General features: G+C 35.4%; 1 protein-coding gene across 1 annotated transcript; it reads left to right on the top strand.

Moving 5' to 3' along the window:
- Positions 1-15,127: 15,127 nt before the first annotated feature.
- Positions 15,128-16,529, top strand: LOC108303804 (olfactory receptor 13D1-like). Its single transcript, XM_017527733.2, has one exon. It carries the CDS (start codon positions 15,378-15,380, stop codon positions 16,308-16,310), a length of 933 nt encoding a protein of 310 aa, XP_017383222.1. The 5' UTR covers positions 15,128-15,377; the 3' UTR covers positions 16,311-16,529.
- The last annotated feature ends 2,765 nt before the right edge of the window (positions 16,530-19,294 follow it).

Below are 19,294 nucleotides of genomic sequence, written 5' to 3'. Positions count from 1 at the left end.
CACTGAACATTCTGGTTCTCCTTTTAGGAATACAGAAAAATTGCTATTCCCCTTGAAACTGGACCCAAGTTTTCTCTGCTGTGGCCAGTAAAGTTCTAGTGGAAGTGGTATTTATTGTTTCCATATAAAAATATTTATTTGCCATTGAAAGACTCTGCCACTCCGTCTTCCCCTTGCCAGGTGGAAAAGTACATATCAAAATGGAGCCTCCATTAGCCTAAGTCCCTGAGTGACTTTGTCAAACCCTTCCTGCCACTCACGACACATTTATTTATTATTATACATATGGCAGTATCAATAAGTAAACCATTATTGCAATAAGCTACAGAGGTTGAGAGGCTATTTGTTACTACATCCTAACCATCCTACAGCCATTCCTGACACATAAACACAAACACACAAATAAAGGAAAAAGCTATGAGATGAAACAAAGTGAGAAGACCCGCCAAAAAGAGCAGAAATAAGATTAGATTGTTGGGAAATGCCAATATCAGCTGAGCAAACGGATTTTAAGTAAAAATTTGGAAATTTGAATCTGGGTCTCCTCTATTAAACCTGAACCCTCTAACAGGGCAAAAGGGGCTTTTCAGGGTCACTGTGGATGATTTTACAAGATGTACGCACACAATTTTACAACTTTCAGTAATATGCTATTCACAACCTAGAAAGCGTAGACTTGAAAATTTATCATAGCAATTTTCAGAGCAACAGAAGTAAAGTATTTTGTTTTAACAGGATAATTTATTAAAAGCTGGAGATCAAAATGTTCTAAGATGAGTCATATTTTCTAATGCTCACACATGTAACATACAAGCTAGCAGGAGCGCTTATGGTTTCACGTTAGTACCACTTCCTTATCTCCAGCAAAAGCAGATAAAATGTTCTCTGGAGGAAATAATCTTCAATTTACTTCTGCAGGATTCCCAAAGAAAAATTGAATTTACACTCACAAATTACTAATCACAACAGAAGCAAAATGCCATTAGTGAGAATCCACACCCACAATAACCACAACCACTGTAAGTGATCTAAACTCATAATTTTTAAAGTAGTATTATTATAATAGACACATAATTTTTATTTTAAAAGAAAACATAACTTTTATTTTATTTTAATATATATGTTTTCTACTTCATAGAAAAATAGGGGTTGAAGTAAAAAGAATGAAAAAGTATATTAGGCAAATAATAACCAAAAGCTGATGTTGCTATATTAATATGTAAAAAAAAAAATAATTTAAGATCAGAAAGCATTACCTGAAATAAAAGAGGAAGTTGCATTATGATAAATGTTTATTTCATCAGTAAAATGTGTATTCTAAGCTTTATTCCCCTAACAAAATAGCCTTAATATATAAAAGAAAACTTATCACCACATATTCCTCTTAAGCACTAAAAGAATAAACAGATAAATATAAGGATCAACAGATTTGAACAAAAACATTAACCAGCTTACGGGTTAAGGAATATTACATTCTTCTAAAACACATTTGAGACATTTGCAAAAATTGATATTATGTTTGGTTAAAAGCAAGAATCAGTAAATTTTAGGGAAGCAATACTAAATAGTCATATTCTCTTTCCTATGTACAATTAAGTTAAAGGTAATTAATTTAAAAGCTCCATAACCTGAGACGACTAAAGCATCCTTCTAAATGATTGAGTAGCACTGATGATCGAAGTATTTAACTTCTATGGCAAATGTTCTAGTAAATTAGAATGAATATTTTACCATAAATAACCAGTGTGGCCATAGTAATTAATGTGTGCCAGCTAAATGTCAGCCCTTGCTTACAGGGAAGAGAAAAAACAAACAAACAAACAAACAAAAACAAAATTAAAATTACAACCCCCAAATTAAAATCTCATAAAACCATGCTTAAGATTGCAGTCAGTAGTACAGCTGTCTTAGTTGTTTTATAGTTAGTGTCCATTCTGATTGGGTGGCAGCTATGCCATAATCTTTGAATAAATATATTCACTATTAATCCTGCTAAGAAATAAAGCATAATTGAATAATGCATGTTACAATTTACTGGCTACAGAAAAAGTGACTTTTTCTGGAAAATGTTCATACTTAATCTCTTGTAGAAAATTTGACTTCATAAGGAAGAAAAAAGGAAGGAAACAAAAAAAAAAAAACAATGAGAAGGAACTATCTAATTTGAAATCAGAGCCGATATGCCAAGAATTTTGCTATTTATTCACATTATATTATTTTTCATTAAATCTTCATAATAATATTGAAAAGTATGTTTTCTTGTTCTTCATTTACAGCTGAAGAGACTAAGACTCCTAGAGGTTCTAAGTGGAAAAGCTATGTTTTCCTCTAGATGTCTACTAGTCAGGAGGAAAACATCTGAAAGTCCAGTTGCTTTTGAGTCATGAAAAATAATCCAAAGGTATTAGAAGGCAAGAGAGTTAATAAATGTAACTGGATTTTACCTTGGCATTTCTCTAGCACTGTTAAACTGGGTAATTAGATTAATTTGGGGGACTACGATGACTAAGTCCTGTGATGATTGTGGCCATGATTTAGCGTGGATAATAGACCTTTTCTTGATCCCAGTATTACATCATCCTTTTGAGAAACGTATGGATACCCTGTACTCACAGGTAAATGACAGTAAGCACTAAGACCAAGGGCTTTAACCAGAAAACTGCTGAATAAACCTAGGGTCATGGGTTTTCAGTGTGATGTACTTTAGGGAAGGTGAGAGGGTGCAAGAATTTTTTGTTAAGAAAGACAGAAAAGCTTAGTGGTAAGGAGGCTAAATATGCTGTCAAAATGTTTAGATTGGAATCTCAGCTCCACATCTGTCTTGCTAATCTATAGCCTATGCAAGTGATTTAGCTTCTTTGAACCTCAGTTTTCTGATGTATTATGAAGGTTAAATGTACCAGCTCACTCACCCACATTTACAGCACTTCTCTCACTCTAGAGAAAGGATGCTTAGTTCAACAAACCAATGAGCTGGAGAAATAGAGGAGTTTAATTATACGCAGGTTTACTTGAGATGATAGTCAATCCCCAGGCTGATGGAATCCAGCCAGTATATGGAGATGCAAATTGAAACACTAATGATGGACATTCCATTTGATGCTATCGATGGTGTAATTCTTGATTCCAATATTATAGGGAATGCAGAATGTGAGAAAAGTAGAGCAACCATTACTAACTTCACCTCACTTTCTAAAGAAGAAAGAAGTACAACCACTAAAGGAGAGGCAAGCAGGCTGTGTAAGGGGTAGAAAAAGAGGCATGGCTACATAGTCAGAGATCACAAAATGAAGAGACTCAAAAAGCCTAAAAGGCACAATCCTAACTCTAAGAATGGAAATTGGTTATGCTAACATCAAAAATATCAGACATAGCAGTGGAGAAAGAGAGACGAGACACTGATCCAATGAGTTCAGAAATGCTTCCTCCTGGGCATATTGGAGAGGAAACGATGACAGTGGAAACTCCAAAGTTGTCAGGATCAGAAAGACTCTAAACAAACATGATAGAGCAATTATTTTTCTGAGCCCAGATAGGAAATTATTTTTACTATCTCTGGACCAACGTCCATGAGGTTTCTAGAGAAATGGGAAAACAAAGAAAGTTATTTTTTCTCATTGCAAATTAATTAAAAATGAAACAACCCCTTCAGTGACTTATGCTTTCTATAGCTCAGGTAAAGGAACACATTAAACATCATTTAGGTCACAAATACATTTAATCCTTATAAAAATCTGAAAACATACAAAATTTGCACAATAAAGAATGTGTAATCAAAAAAAGTTACATGAATTGCCCTAGGTCACACAGCTAGGAAGCCACACTGTGGAGGGTGGAATGCAACTAGAGATTCCAAAATTTATACACGTCTTATTACTGCACCATAGGGCTCCATTTTCTGTGATTGACAAAAGACCTGCCGAGACCTCTCTAACCACCTCTGTAGCAAATAGATAATGACAACGTACAGCTCTATATGACCTTTAACCATGTAAAACAGAGTGCTTCCAACCAGACCAACCAACTTTGGAAGACCATTTCTTTTCTATTTGTTATCTCATAGCCTGGTAATTTTCTCCCACGGGAATATAAAACACAGTCTGATATTTACACCTGAGCAGGCAACTACATCTCAGAGGATATCATTAAAAGTTGACTGATCTACTTCTCTCTGGTACAAATAGGTTACATAGGGATGATATCCCACGTGCCTGCTAAACAGTCTAAAGTCAGGCTTGTTAAAGTGAACTTGTAACTTTTTAACAACATTCTTCCCTCCACAAGTTTTCTGAAGGGAATCTGGGGCTGTTCCTTGGAGATTGACTTCTCCTCTTTAGTTGTAACTAAACCATAAAAAAGGAGTGTATGAGATCATCATGCGAAAAATTCGAAATGGGTGATTACTTCCTTCTTGGTAAAGGGAGCAGTCCTCTATGTACTGTCATCACCAAGTCATTTAGAAAATGTAATCAGACAGGCTAAGGAAGACTTATTCCAATAAAGACACGGAGTCACAGTGATAAACTAGTGAGAAAGGGAATGTGATAACACATGCATTTTGTTTGGTCACATGGAATTAACAAGATTTGCTACAGTCCTCACCCTTCTATATTGCTCACATCCAGTCTGTTTTACTCAAGTGCCTCAATTGCATAGCCCTGAAGATACTTGAGTTTGTGACCCCAGAATACATTAAATTATTCAAGTACTTCAATTTCATCCTGGGAAATTAATTCAGGCCCTACATAATTAATATTGCGATTTTTTTAAAAAAGAATTAAGAGTTGTAATGAAATAGAATGAATCCAACTTTTGGAGCAGAGATTTTTTTCTCCTATACTGTTCACATGTTCAGGACAACCGTGGGACAGGACAATGTAAAGGATAATCTTGCACTACCAAGGATAGGATTCATTAAGACATTTTTCCTAACTCTGATTTACATAATCTACAAAGACACTTAAACACAGCACAAAGTAAGAGCTCAGGGCCAGTAAGACGACTGGCAAATAAAGAATGGTAAGTAAATGATCATGCTAATCAGATCACCTTCGTAATCTGACTATCCATCATGTTGATTCAGAATCACTGTGGAATAACTATGATCACCCCTAAATAACAAACTGTTCATCTGAATTTATATAGGTGAGGTTCTATTAAGTGAGGATACCCAAGCTTTCTAGCAGAGGGTATATCATAGATATCTATGAGATGCTTCATTAAGAGTACATTATATTGAAATAACACAAATGTGCGCAAGTGTTCAAGGGATGATCAAGCTGCTTAACTTTTTATCATGATTGCTCAAATTTGTGAGGAGATTTGAGAAAACTTAAATTTGGATGTCTCAGATAATTATACCATTATTAATATTATTTAGCACTAATCACAACTAAAATTTATCCGTATCTGCCCCTTTGACATCTGGTAGCATTTGACACAGGGATCTGCAGTGAGAAGGGAATTGGGCTATGCAGACCTGCCAGCTCCATAGTTTCTGCCATACTATGCTCTTCATCCACTCCCACTCCACACAGAGCTCCAGGAGAAGCATGATGCTCTAGCTCAGCCCTGGCTACAGATGAAATATTCAAAGAGGAATATGGGAGTGATTTTAAAGAGCTCACGTCTTTTAGGGAACTGAGGCTCTAGGAATACTAGTGAATGTTGCTGGAATGACAGTCCTGACCCTTGGAAGTATGAGCCATGCTTCTCTCAAACATTTTCTGCTTTATTTTATAGGATTCTGTGCTGCACATGAAAATGAAGAGCACGTGGTCAGACTGTAGCATTTTCACTCATTTTGAGACAAATTTTCACTGTCCAGAAGAGAATTCTAACAAGACACCAAGTTGCGATCATTTCCCAGTTTACTATGGTTGTGAAACTAGACCCTGACAAGGATGTTTTTTTAGTTAAGAAGTAAGACATAGGCAGCAATCAATCATAACAAATCTCAGCTGGTATGACATGCTGATAAGTGGAGTAGTGGTTTGAAACACATCACATTTTAAGAATATCTGCCATGCAACTACCTGGAAAATACACTGAAGGAAGGCAGTAGTGCAAGTTGAGACACCAGTTAGGAGGCTGTAGCAAAATGCCATTTTATCTTATTTACACTTGTCAAAGATTGAATATATTCAAAGTATGTATGTATACATTGTGTAATGATTATCAAAATCAAATTAACACATCCATCACCACCTATGCTATACATTTGATATCTTGTTCATATTTTATTTATTTATTTTTCTGAGACAGGGTCTCATGCTGTCAGCCAAGCTGGAGTGCAGTGGCACAATCATGGCTCACTGCAACCTAGGTCTCCTGGGCTCAAGTGCTTTTCCCACCTCAGCATCCCCATAGCTGGGACTACAGTCATGCACCCCCAAGCCCAGCTAATTTTTTGTAGAGATGGGGTTTTACCATGTTGCCCAGGCTGGATCTTGTTTACCAGATAACTGAAAGTTTGTACCATTTGACCAATATCTCCCCATTTTCCCCACTCCTAACCCCTAGCAACCACCATTCTACTCTCTGCTTCAATGAGTTTGGCAGTAATGCCATAATAAGCAGGAACTCAGGACTTGTCAGAGCTGTGCCCTACACATCTTTGTGCCTACTAATGTGCTTGCTGAACTACATTCACTTTAATACACTTACAGAAAAATGAGCCTCTTCTAGTTTAAATGAAATTATCTTAAACGACCTGCTAATACTTTGTTTAATCAAATTCAATAAGTTTGCAGTTTTGTCTCAAAGAAGCAATACATATTTTTCTCAATTCATCAGGAATAAATTTCATTCTTTGGAAACAGTGATTCATTTTTATATTCTTTCCACTGATTCATATAGCTTCATACTGAAACAAAAATGATTGCATGTCTGTTTTATTTACCAAAATCAATTGAAAGTGACTATTTTTGGCATTAACATCAGGCAAACTATACTCAGAGTCACTTATTTATAATCAAATATAACAATGTTAACTGCCTTTTATGGAATTCCTATTAAATGCCAAGAAGCAAGATAATCACCCTTTAAACTTTATCACATAACAGTCCTGCAAGATAATTATACTACCATTTTATAGCTTTCTAGAGGTCACTAAGCTACAAATCAGGAAACTGAGGTCCTAACCCATGTATTTCCAACTCCAAAGTCATTCTCTTCCTATAAAAGCAAGGTGCATATTTACAATCATCAATACTCTTCTAATCAATATAATTAGAAGAGTAGCAAGCACTTTCACTGAGTGTCAACTATGCCTTCATAAAAATGTTAAATTCTTCATATGCATGACCTCATTAATTCTCAGAATAAAAACATCAGGTAGGCATTTTTAAGTTTCTAATTTTACATATAAGGAATTGAGGCTTATAGAGGTGCGGTAACGTCCCTAAGATCATTGAGGTAGTGTTTGACAAAGCGGGGCTAATTCCAGAATCTATGCTCTTAACCTGTTCATTCTTAACTCTTAGATGACAGAGAATGCTTTGCCCCATACAGTCCTGCAAAACCAGTAACCAGAAACAGTATGCATAGGAGGGGTCCTTATTTATCGTAGAGAACCTCACATTCCTAAGTAATCTCTTCAGCAATACATGTTCTTAATTACTTTAAAAAACACATGGAGAATGACTGAAAGAACACAGAACCATAGACCAGAGCAAGAAGGACAGGAACAGACATCTGTAAATACTTAAAAAGCTGTCTTCACACCTGTAATCCCAGCACTTTGAGAGGCCAATGTGGGCAGATCACCTGAGGTCAGGAGTTCTAAACCAGCCTGGCCAACATGGTAAAATCCTGACTTTACTAAAAATACAAAAAAAATTAGCTGGGCGTGGTGGTGAGTGCCTGTAATCCCAGCTACTTTGGAGAATGAGACAGGAGAATCGCTGGAACCTGGGAGGCGGAGGTTGCAGTCAGCCGAAATCATGCCACTGCACTCCATCCTGGGCAAGAGTGAGACTCTGTCTCAAAAAAAGAAAAAAAAGCTGTCATAAGAAAAGTCTGTATATTTGCTTTTTGTTGTTCTACAGGGAAAGAGAGTTGCATAAGGACAGATACATATCAATATACGTATATCTATAGATATATAATATACATAGTTGACTGTAAATAACTTTCTAATAATTAGAATTGTACAAAAATAACTTGTGTGGCCTCATAAAGTGTTCTAACACTACTGGGTTTGCAGGCAGAAGTAAGGTAGTCATCAACCGTAATGTAGATGTGCTTCTGTCATCTCAGAATAAATGTATTTTAAGATAATTTCCACCTCTAAGATCCAATTATGTAGAACTTGACGATATCACTGGTATGATTGTATTTGAGTATGTAATTATCTTTACCTCTACTTTCATAATTCATTATTGAGTGATTAAGGTTATGCCAAAAAATAAAAGCACCCCTTTAAAGAATGTCATATTGTCATCACACAATTGTTTATAATAGTAAAGAAAAGAAAGGAAGATAAGTGTCCACTAATTGAAAATAGATCAAATAAAGCTTGACATATAAATAGAACAGAATACTACGTGGCCTTTATAAATCATGTGTTCCCTGAGTATTTGATAATATGTAAACCCTTACTTGTGACATAGTATTTAGCATAAAAAGATCCAAATTAAAAGTAAAGGTAGAAGAAATGTTGTGATCTATAATATAATGTTACTCATGTTTATCTTTAAAATTTATGACTATATTTTACAACCATGTCCAAATTTATGTCAAGGCTAATCACAGTGTCTAGCCCATAACAGATATTAAATAAATATTTTGTGAATGAATAAGGGGGAGACTGTGAGACATATCTTTAATAATCCATTTTGGAAAAATTAGTTACCATTTTTACAATATAAATCTGGTCTATGCCTGAGATATAAAACAACATAGTTATCATATGGATGAAACAAAAAAATAAGCATAGAAAAATATTTCATTGAGGCTTTTTCAGGGGTCATATTAAAATTTTACCTCAATGTGTTAACAAGAAAGACACAGTTTGAAAGATATTTGCAGAAAATTTGAAGAGCAAAGTGTTAATCATATAATCTAATTAATCATCCTTACAAATTAAGAGAAGAGAAAGTACAAATAATAAACACAAAGAGGCCTGGTGTAGTGGCTCACGGCTGTAATCCCAGCACTTTGGGAGGCCGAGGCAGGCGGATCACGAGGTCAGGAGACCCAGACCATCCTGGCCAATGTGGTGAAACCCCGTCTCTACTAAAAAAAAAAAAAACAAAAAAATTAGCTGGGTGTGGTGGTGCACACCTGTAGTCCCAGCTACTCTGGTGGAAGAGGCAGGAGAATTGCTTGAACCCAGGAGGTGGAGATTGCAGTGAGCCGAGATTTTGCACTGCACTACAGCCTGGGTGAGAGTGTGAGACTCCATCTCAATCAATCAATAAGAAAGAAAATGTGCAATCTAACTAGTAATCATAGAAATAAAATGTAAAACCAAGTGACATTTTATACAAATAGAAAAGAATAAATATATATTCTGCTTCTAGAAAATGTAAATTAAGAATGTTCTGTGCAAATATTTTGAGAAAAATATAAAGTGAGGTAAGAGGGAGAAATAGTTTTGCCTGTGTACTAATAATTCTCTCATAATTCATGTTTTTGCATTCTGTAGTTTTATCTCTAGAAATTTATCTTATCTCCAGTTGAAGCAACAGCAATTAGATAGCCAAATTCATAGATATCAATGGTAATTATATAAACATCTCAAAAAATTAAATATAAATATGTCCAATATGAAAATTGTAGACTATAGTAATTACACGTAATAAAATATTCTTTAAATATTAAAAATATTACATACACTATAAAATATCAAAAATCACAGAAAATTATTGATGTAAAGTGTCAAATGCTAATAAAAAAATTTTTATGCTACAATTCTACTAGTATAAAGAAAAATGTTTGCATGTGGTCTAGAATTAACAAAACTATGAAAAACAGAAAGAATTTAAATGTTGAAGTGTAGGATTCTATAGAGTTAAGTTAGTATTATTTACTCAGTACAAAGAAAATCAAATTTGTGAGAAAAGTTTAGCTTTTCTCAGAACTTTTGGGCATTCTAACCAGGGTGCCAACTTATTATAAAGCCATCAAATACAGACATATTCAATGAATACTCCAAGAAATGTATGGCTGGGAAATGTTTTCTTTAAATCAGAATAATCGGGTCTTTGGAATATGCAGAAGTCAGAAACTATATCCCTAGAGAACCCTATAATTTTTTGACTTACAACCTTAGGGACTGAAGAAGTTTGTAAAAGTTAAGTGCTGATTCACCTCCAAAAAAGTTGAGTCTCCCTTGAGTAAAGGTCAGCTTAAGAACAAATTATGGGAAAGCTAGTTACATCATTGATCATTATGCTTAATATGTTTTATTTCCTTGATATCCTCTTAAGAATATTCATGTACAGCCAAACTGTCTGATTGTGCCTAATCTTCCTCACATTTCTTTTTAGGGAAGAGGAGGTACTGTTTTCCAAATTGAGAATCTTCTGGTCTCATCTGAAAAATACAAGTGAAAATCAAATTCCTGGGAATTTTTCCTATTACTTAATAGCATGGAATGGTATGGATAATTTTAAAGGAGGTAAGATAAAGAGAGAAGAGATTATTATGATTATTTCAAAAGAAAAACATCTCAACAAATATAAAGATTTTTGAGTTGATGTGCTCATTGCTTGTGATATTTCAAAAATATAAATATTTAATATATACGTCAAGGAAAAAAATGCAAAAATCCAGTCATCACCTACCAGGATATTCTATTTAAATTTTTCTTTTTAATTCCAAAATAATCCAGTGGTCTGCAATCTCTTTTGAGATCACAGAATTAATTCATGTGAGGAAAAGAAAGTTGATTACAATGCAACAGACTTATGAATAGTAGGCTAATGGTTACTGTATTCAAGTATCTGGTCCACTAAAGTCTTAAGTAACAGTCATATGGAGAAAGAACACATGGTGATTTACATATTATTCATATATAAACAATGCCCAATAAGGGTTTGAGAAAGCATATAATTAAAGGTGTTTACAGTAAAAATAGGATTAACAAGTATTATGAAAGAAGGGTGAGAAGTAATTATAACAGTGTTAGTTTGAACCCCAGGCAGCCAAGGTGAAAGAAAAAATATTAAATTTTTTGAGTTCTTGTTCACATAATAAGTCAAACTCTACTATGCTAGGCCTTAATTTCCCACAATAGACCTGAAAGAAATTTAGGGTAGGCTTTCATTTGAAGTCATTATTGTGGATAATGCCTTCATAAATGGTTTTCTTTTGAAAAGAAAAAGAGGTAAATTTATTCTCTATGTGCATAATTATCATATAGACCCTTTTTGAAAGTTCAGTACATCTAATTAAATTGTGGTTTATAAAATTTTTGTACTGTAAAAATAAGTGAACATTGCAGTACAGTGGTAACCTTTACTACTATCAGATATTAAAATTTTTCTGCACTTATCTCGCTGGGAGCTGCAGACCACAGCTGTTCCTATTTGGCTATGCTTTGAAATCTCAAATGAATTTCTTTGTAAAGAAAAGTCATAGTAGTATTTGGGTTATTTTGAAGATTAAGTGATAAAAATTACCTGAAATGTCAAATACATACTAATACCTCACATGTTATAAATCGCCCTTCCCTTTGTGAGCTAAAATAATGTGTCTTTCCTTATGGTGTACTAATTGAGGGTTGGAGTATATCTATAAATTGATAGTCGTCATGTCCATTAAACCTTGTGTAATATCAATGATCTTAATTGATCTCTTTAGAAAAGCTGGATATTACAAGATTGTTTCTTTTAGGGAGTATTTAGGGTATAGATGCTACACGTTCTTGCTGAAAAAAAAATTAGTACTTTAAATACTAGACCTTCAAGTAGCTAAGTTAATAAAGCAAAGCAAAACCACAAGGTTAGATGTTTTTCTAAAAAGTTAGAGAGCTTGACTTCTAGTTTGAATTAAAAAGTCATAAACTTGTCTTAGGTCTATTGCAACACCAAAGCAGCCCCAGAGCATTGAATCGCAGACACAGACTGGTTATTTCTTACAGGGGTTGGGAGAGAGGGATTTGAGGGTGGCAGGATTCCAGCTAGTTTAGAGTCTTTCGCAAATACGAACTTCATCTTCTAGTGACAATTCTGTTCTAGGCATTAATGGTCTGTGTCTCTTTTTAAACCATCTAATTGAGTTTGGAACTCACGTGTTTTATCTTGGTTACCTCCAGAAAACAATAAAGACTACTACCTGGAAGATTTTAAGTGTAGGGATATAAATGCTCTAGATCCAACACAAACAAATAGTGAGCTCCTGTGGATAACTGGAAAGGACACACCAGCACAATTCGGCATCATTGTACAATCTCTAGACAAAATCGCTGTACTATTTCAATTGTCTTAACGTTTTTTTACTCTGAGTTAGTCTTAACATAATTATAGACAACTGCATCAGTGTTTTTCACTTTTGATTACATTATACCACTATATACATATATTTATTTTAGAATGTAGATATTCAGAAAAGTAGAAAAAAGGTATCTAAGATAACCATTCACATTTTGGGTATTTCTTTCCAACCTTTCTTTACTGTCTGGGTTATCTTGGTTTAGGTTTTGGTTTTGCACACAATGTTATATACATTTGTTTCTGTTTTTACTTAATCATTTTAAAATAATTTAAACATGACTTTTGTGTTCATACAAATTCCCCACAAATATATTAACAAGTGAATAATGGCCCATTACATGGGTATACTATGATTATTTAACAACTCCACTGAGATTAGATAAAAATAAAAACTCTAATTTTAAAGATAATATCCAATAATAGCAAAGATCTGGAAAGAATAAAATTGTTTGATACTGAAAGTCCCATGGAAAGTGATTTATTAGAAACTTTTTAAATTTATTCAGCATCTTAACAATCTTCATTCCCTGTTCCCAAGAAGATTCTGGGAATCCATGTCAGGGAATTAAACCTAAGTACAGAAAAATTGTAGGCACAATGCTGGTCAACAGAGTGTTTGTTGTTTGCTTCTTAAATTACACCAGCATTGCAAGATTAATTCAAATAATTTATTCTATATGGTTCATTACCCCTTTTTTTCCCGTTTGAAAGCATGGAAGTAGATTGGTGGTTTCTCTTACAAATATTTGCAAGTGAAATTATGATTGCAGCAACCATCTTGGGGCTTTTAGGATACTATTTATACCATAATTATTTTCCAAAATTAATTTCCAAATAGGAATCAATGTTTAGACGTTCCAAGTAGAGAAAAGAGAGGGCATTCTACCTAATTTATATCTTGCCTGCAAAACTTCAATGCAGATTTTCAAGGCCTCTACGAAAATTTCACTGGCGATTCAGAGTATATTAATATATGCAGCTATAGTCAGTCAAATTTATATCTTACTACTAAAAAAAAGTGTATGCTAACACTTTCTACCCTCTTTGTAATATATGCCTAGAAAGTAGGATGCAGCTTGAATTCGCTGAAACCCCTTGCTTTTATAGCCAATAGAAGTATAAGCATCTAGCCAGGTGTGGTGGCTCATGCCTGTAATCCCTGCACTTTGGGAGGTGGGGGGGCGTTGGAGGGGTTAGGAATCACTTGAGGTCAGGAGTTTGAGACCAGCCTGGCCAACATGGTGAAACCCCATCTCTACCAAAAATACAAAAATTAGTTGTCCCTGGTGGTGGGCATCTGTAATCCCAGTTAGGAGGCTGAGGCAGGAGAATCATTGCAACTCAGGAGATGGAGGTTGCAGTGAGTCAGATCATCCCACTGCACTCTAGACTGGGCAGCAGAGTGAGACTCTGTCTCAAAAAAAAAAAAAGGAATAGCAATATAAGCATCCTTTTATGCTGATTATGTCGCCTGACCATTGTAAACTAGAGTTTTCATAGAAAGCAGCACAACTTGTGGGCAAATGATGAGCATAAAAATGGCAAATCCTGTACCAGAAACAGCCATTTGTTTAAAATATTAAGTCCAAATTAATTCATTGGATCAATTTCTCTCCTCTATTTTAAATCTAGATAGAATGCCATTAAGGATGATGTTTTCAAAATGATATTCTGTGATTTATTTTCTACAAAGAAGAAGGTAATCTGCTCTACCCTTTAAGTTTTCTCAGATTGAAGTCATTTGTTCCATGTTCTTTGGTGCTCTACTAAGGTGCCTAAACAGGACCAATATTCCTTCCTTAGGAAAATACTGGTCCTAACTGAAATTCAGCAAGTAGAAGAGGAATGAATTTCGTGGACAGAGTTAAAGGGAGGTTCTTCTCTGTACGATTTGGTTGCTTGTGTATGTAACCAGAATTAATTGGGATAAACTACACAGAGGTATCTTCAAGTTTCATCAGTGTTCAGTTTAGCATTGTCTAAAATGCAATCGCTATTTAACACACAACTGAAGAAGCAATAGCACTCCAATGCTATTGGAGTCAGATGGTTGGAAAGGCCTTTCTACTCAGGTATGTTATGTAGACAAGGAATATCAGCATCACCTGGGAACATGTTAATAAATACAGGGCTCCGAACCCACCACAGATTTACTGAATCAGAATATTTTACAAAATTCCCCACATGATTTGTATGAAGACTAAAGTTTGAAAGCACTCTACAAGATGGCTGGGTCTCTTCCTGAGTTGTACATTAAAATCATCTGAAGAGTATTATTAGAAAAGAAAAGAAAAGATGCCTGATTCCCACCCCTTCAATAGAACTTACCTATTTTTGGGAGGGTTATAAGGTATAGTTCTTAAAGACGGGATTTAAAGACAAAAAAACGAAGCTTTGCATAACAACTCCCTACTTACTATAATTGTATATAAGTTTCTCACTAGCCTTCATTTTCTTCAGAGAATTACAGTGGTAACAAAATGAATAATACATATGAACATATTTGTAAACTATAAAAAACCAAGTCAATGGCATTAATTATTTGCATGGCATAAAATCAAATTATAAATCTTTCTTGAACAGATTAAAGCATACTCTCTTCAAAATATTGATTTTCAAAGTGGGATCAACTGCATGAGAAGTAACAGATGCTTGTTAAAAATGTAAATTATTCTTCCTTGCCTCATACCTCTTGCATCACGATCTCAAGAAACGGAATACAGGGGCCTGCAAATTTTAATAAACTACCAATATAATTAACAAATGTCATCAACTCACTGCTTTATGAGCTAGAAGAGGAATCCCAGAAGCTAACCTCAAAGCTGTTACCGCCTCTCTTGCTGGCAGAGATACACTTGCCCCTCCCATACCACTTATCTCTCACTTCATATGTTAAGACTGTACTGACTTGTTAAACTCCAGGTATAAAAAAATAACATGGAAAGGACCAATTGGACAGAGATTGAGTTCATTCTGCAGGGACTTTCAGAGTATCCAAGAGCTGAAAAATTCCTTTTCGTGATGTGCTTGGTGATGTACCTGGTGATTCTCCTGGGAAACAGCACCTTTATCGTTCTGACACTCCTGGAGGCTCGTCTCCACATACCCATGTACTTCTTCCTTGGGAATCTTTCCTTCCTAGATATTTGGTACACATCCTCCTTCATCCCCTCAATGCTGATACACTTCCTATTAGAGAAGAAAACCATCTCCTTCACTAGATGTGTGGTTCAGATGTCTGTCTCTTACACTATGGGATCCACCGAGTGTGTGCTCCTAGCAGTGATGGCCTACGACCGTTATGTGGCCATCTGCAACCCTCTGAGATACTCCATCATCATGGGCAAGGCACTTTGTATTCAGATGGCAGCTCTCTCTTGGGGCCTAGGCTTTCTGAACTCATTGACAGAAACTGTTCTTGCAATACGGTTGCCCTTCTGTGGAAAAAATATCATTAATCATTTCGTTTGTGAAATACTGGCTTTTGTCAAGCTGGCTTGCACAGATATTTCCTTCAATGAGATTATTATAATGTTGGGCAATGTAATATTGTTTTCTCCATTACTGCTGATTTGTATCTCCTACATATTTATCCTTTCTACTGTACTAAGAATCAATTCAGCTGAAGGAAGGAAAAAGGCCTTTTCCACCTGCTCAGCCCACCTCACAGTGGTGATTGTGTTTTATGGGACAATCCTCTTCATGTACATGAAGCCGAAGTCCAAAGACTCTGCTTTTGACAAGCTGATTGCCTTGTTCTACGGCATAGTCACCCCCATGCTCAATCCTATCATCTATAGTCTGAGGAATACAGAGGTACATGGAGCTATGAGGAAATTAATGAGTAGACACTGGTTCTGGAGGAAATGATGACACATGGACACCTTTGAGCTTATGCACAAAATACACTACAAGTTTGAGACAAGACTTTTAAAGTTAGACAAGAAAAGCAATTAAGGTCATATGTTGAGTCAGAATTTCAGAGTTAGAAAAAAAATTGAAGATTAAGAGTTTAACTACATTGCTTTATGAAAATGACTGTGATTTCATTAAGATGTAGAAACAAGTGGTCTGTGAGAGTAAACTTTGGGAAAAAAGAAAAATATTTTCAGTAAGCCTTTCTAAGAAAATCCAGCTTAGTAACAATTATATATTTTTCAGCCCTCTTTTAAAAAGAAACGATTTTCTATTTTTGTTCTTTTATTCTTGCTCTTTATTTTATCCAGGGACTGGATCTGGTCCCAACTTTCCCTTTCAGCTACATTATTTCAACCTCTCCCCCATCCTTTCCCTCCTCCTACCTCTTCGCACAAGCTGTGTTCTATTTACCATGTAATTATCAAGTTATGTCATTTTCTTTCACACCTAATGACAATAGCACGTGCTATTCCATCTGCATTTTCACCTTTCTCCTCAGGTGAAATCCTAACAGTCTCATAAAAGACAGGTCAAGTGTCATATCCTCTGCAACACGGTCCAAAGTTTTCCTGGAGTTATTTCCTCCTCTGTGCTGTCCTGGGCTTTATCTCCACTAAGCGATTTTTCTTTTATACTATAATCATTTATTACCTTCTGAAATTCTTCCCAGTGGCAGAACTATGGCTCACTGTTCTCTGCATAAAATCTAATGTCAAGTTAATTAAAAGCAGTTGGCAGTAATTAACTGTTGAGTTAATTAAAATTTTTAAAGGATGATAAAATGAGGTCTAAATACGTGATTTAATACAGGGAGATAACTGAAATGTATACAATATTTCCTTTACCATGCTACAATTCTAAAAGATTTTGGTAAAATAACAGCTGATTTTTAAATGTAGGGAAAAATAAGGCGAGATAAAGACTGAATAAAATATGCTGAAAAAATCATTTTGGCCTGGTAAGACAAAAAACCCTAGTGGATATTATTATCCAATAAGTGATTGCTTAGAAAAATGTATCAAATGCATAAATTCTTAATGAACACTGATCATTTCAATTACTTTCAGAAGAAATAGTCTCATTTAAAATATTTTCCTTTCATTAGAAAAAACCTTGAACTGACTAGTGAGTAATAATATATAGTTGTATTTTTTATAATAGATATATTTGTATAATATATAGTTGCGCTGCCTGGTACCCTGTCATAGCCTGAGCTTGGTGAGGAACTCACTGAGGCTATGAACTTACCTGTACAATAAAACTAGAAAAGGTTTTCACAACGCAAAGGCATTGAGAAAGGCATCCTTACTTGTTCTGCCCAGCAGGATGTTTTGGAGCCTGAGTGGAATAAGGGAGAGGTCAATGCGGAAGAGCAGCTCAGTTCATGGTGTCAGAGTCCAAGCAGCATGAAAGGGGCCATACACACAAGAGGAAGGGGTGGATCCTAGCACCTGGATGAGGACCACACCTGCAAAGAAAAGCTGACTGATAGAAGATATTAGAACACAAATGGGATAAGGAAAACACCTGCACAACATAGGCAGGTGGTCCAGAGTAAGTTGTCAGGGTCCGAATGGGGTGAGAAAAGCATCCGTAGTGGGATGGGGAAGTTCAGAATATGGTGTCCAAGTCTGAGAGGGGTGAAGAGATAATCCCAGAAGAAAGACCTAAATGGAGTGAAAAGATCACCTAAAAGGGAAAGAAGAGTCAAGGTGTGTGAGAAACAGATTAGGGTAGAGTGGGCGTTCTTGAAGAAAACAGCCTTGCCTGAAGTGTTGGAACCCAAGCCAGAAGAAGAATGTTGGCAATCACAGTTCCCTGCAGCCTCGGCCTTCACTGGCTCAGGTGATACTCCCACCTCAGCCTCCTGAGTAGCTGGGGCTACAGGCACATGCCACCACACCCAGCTAATTTTTGTAGAGATGGGGTTTTGCCATGTTTCCCAGGCTGGTCTCAAACTCCTGGGCTCAAGTGATCAGCCTGCCTTGGCCTCCAAAATTGCTGGGATTACAGGCATGAGCCACCATGCCAAGCCAGGATTTCTTTCAAGGTAAGACTACTAAAGAAGAATTGTTTGTGTAGATGGAGGGAAGTTAGGGGGAGAGTCTGGAAATGTTTTCATTTTGTTCTCAATTTTAAATGATATTTTCACTGAGTATACACTTGTTGGTTGGCAGCTATTTTTTTTTCAACATTTAAAAAATACTGTTCTTTCTATTTGGTATTCACTGTTTCTGTTGAGAAGTTGCCTCTGTTTAGTTGCTGCTTCTTTGAAAAAAGTTTGTCTTCTTTTTTTTTTTGGTTGCTTTTTATATTTTCTCTTTATAATTGGTCTCTGAAATTTTATAACAAGTGTTCTTATAGGTGGCTTTTTTTTTTTAACTCATCCTCCTTGATGTTGTAGATCTCCTCAAATCTGTGGCTTGATGTCTTTTATAAGATCAACAATTTCATTTGATATTTGACATTTTTTCTTCTATTCCATTTATCTTTCTCCTCTCTGTGTGCCTAATTATTTATATGTTAGACTTTTCCACTATATATTCCATGTAGCTCTCACAGTCCTTTCTGCATTTTCCTTCCTTTGTCTTCAACGTGTATCCAGTCTGATTATTTTCTACTGATCTGTCTTTCAGTGTGTTAAGCCCTGCTTCAACTTTGTCTATTCTGCTATTAAATCTATGTATTTAGTTCTTAATACCAGTTATTGTGGTTTGGGGGTCCATAACTTCAATTTTTTTAAATACAATTTTAGGTTGTCTGGTGAAGTTTTCATCTTGTTATCTAGGCTCATGGCAGGTTAACGGTAGTTATTTTAAAGTCTGTGTCTGATTACTCCTATATTTAGATCACCTGAGGGTCTTTCAATTATCTGTTTTTGTCTCTTGGTCCTGTTTTCTTCTTATTTGTAATTTTTAATTAAATGCCAGATATTG

This window comes from Cebus imitator, unplaced genomic scaffold (genome assembly GCF_001604975.1).
Source record: "Cebus imitator isolate Cc_AM_T3 unplaced genomic scaffold, Cebus_imitator-1.0 Scaffold51, whole genome shotgun sequence".
Classification (NCBI taxonomy): Eukaryota; Metazoa; Chordata; class Mammalia; order Primates; family Cebidae; genus Cebus; species Cebus imitator.
The sequence above is the reverse complement of the archived record's forward strand: the minus strand, read 5'-3'. Positions and strand labels throughout refer to the sequence as shown.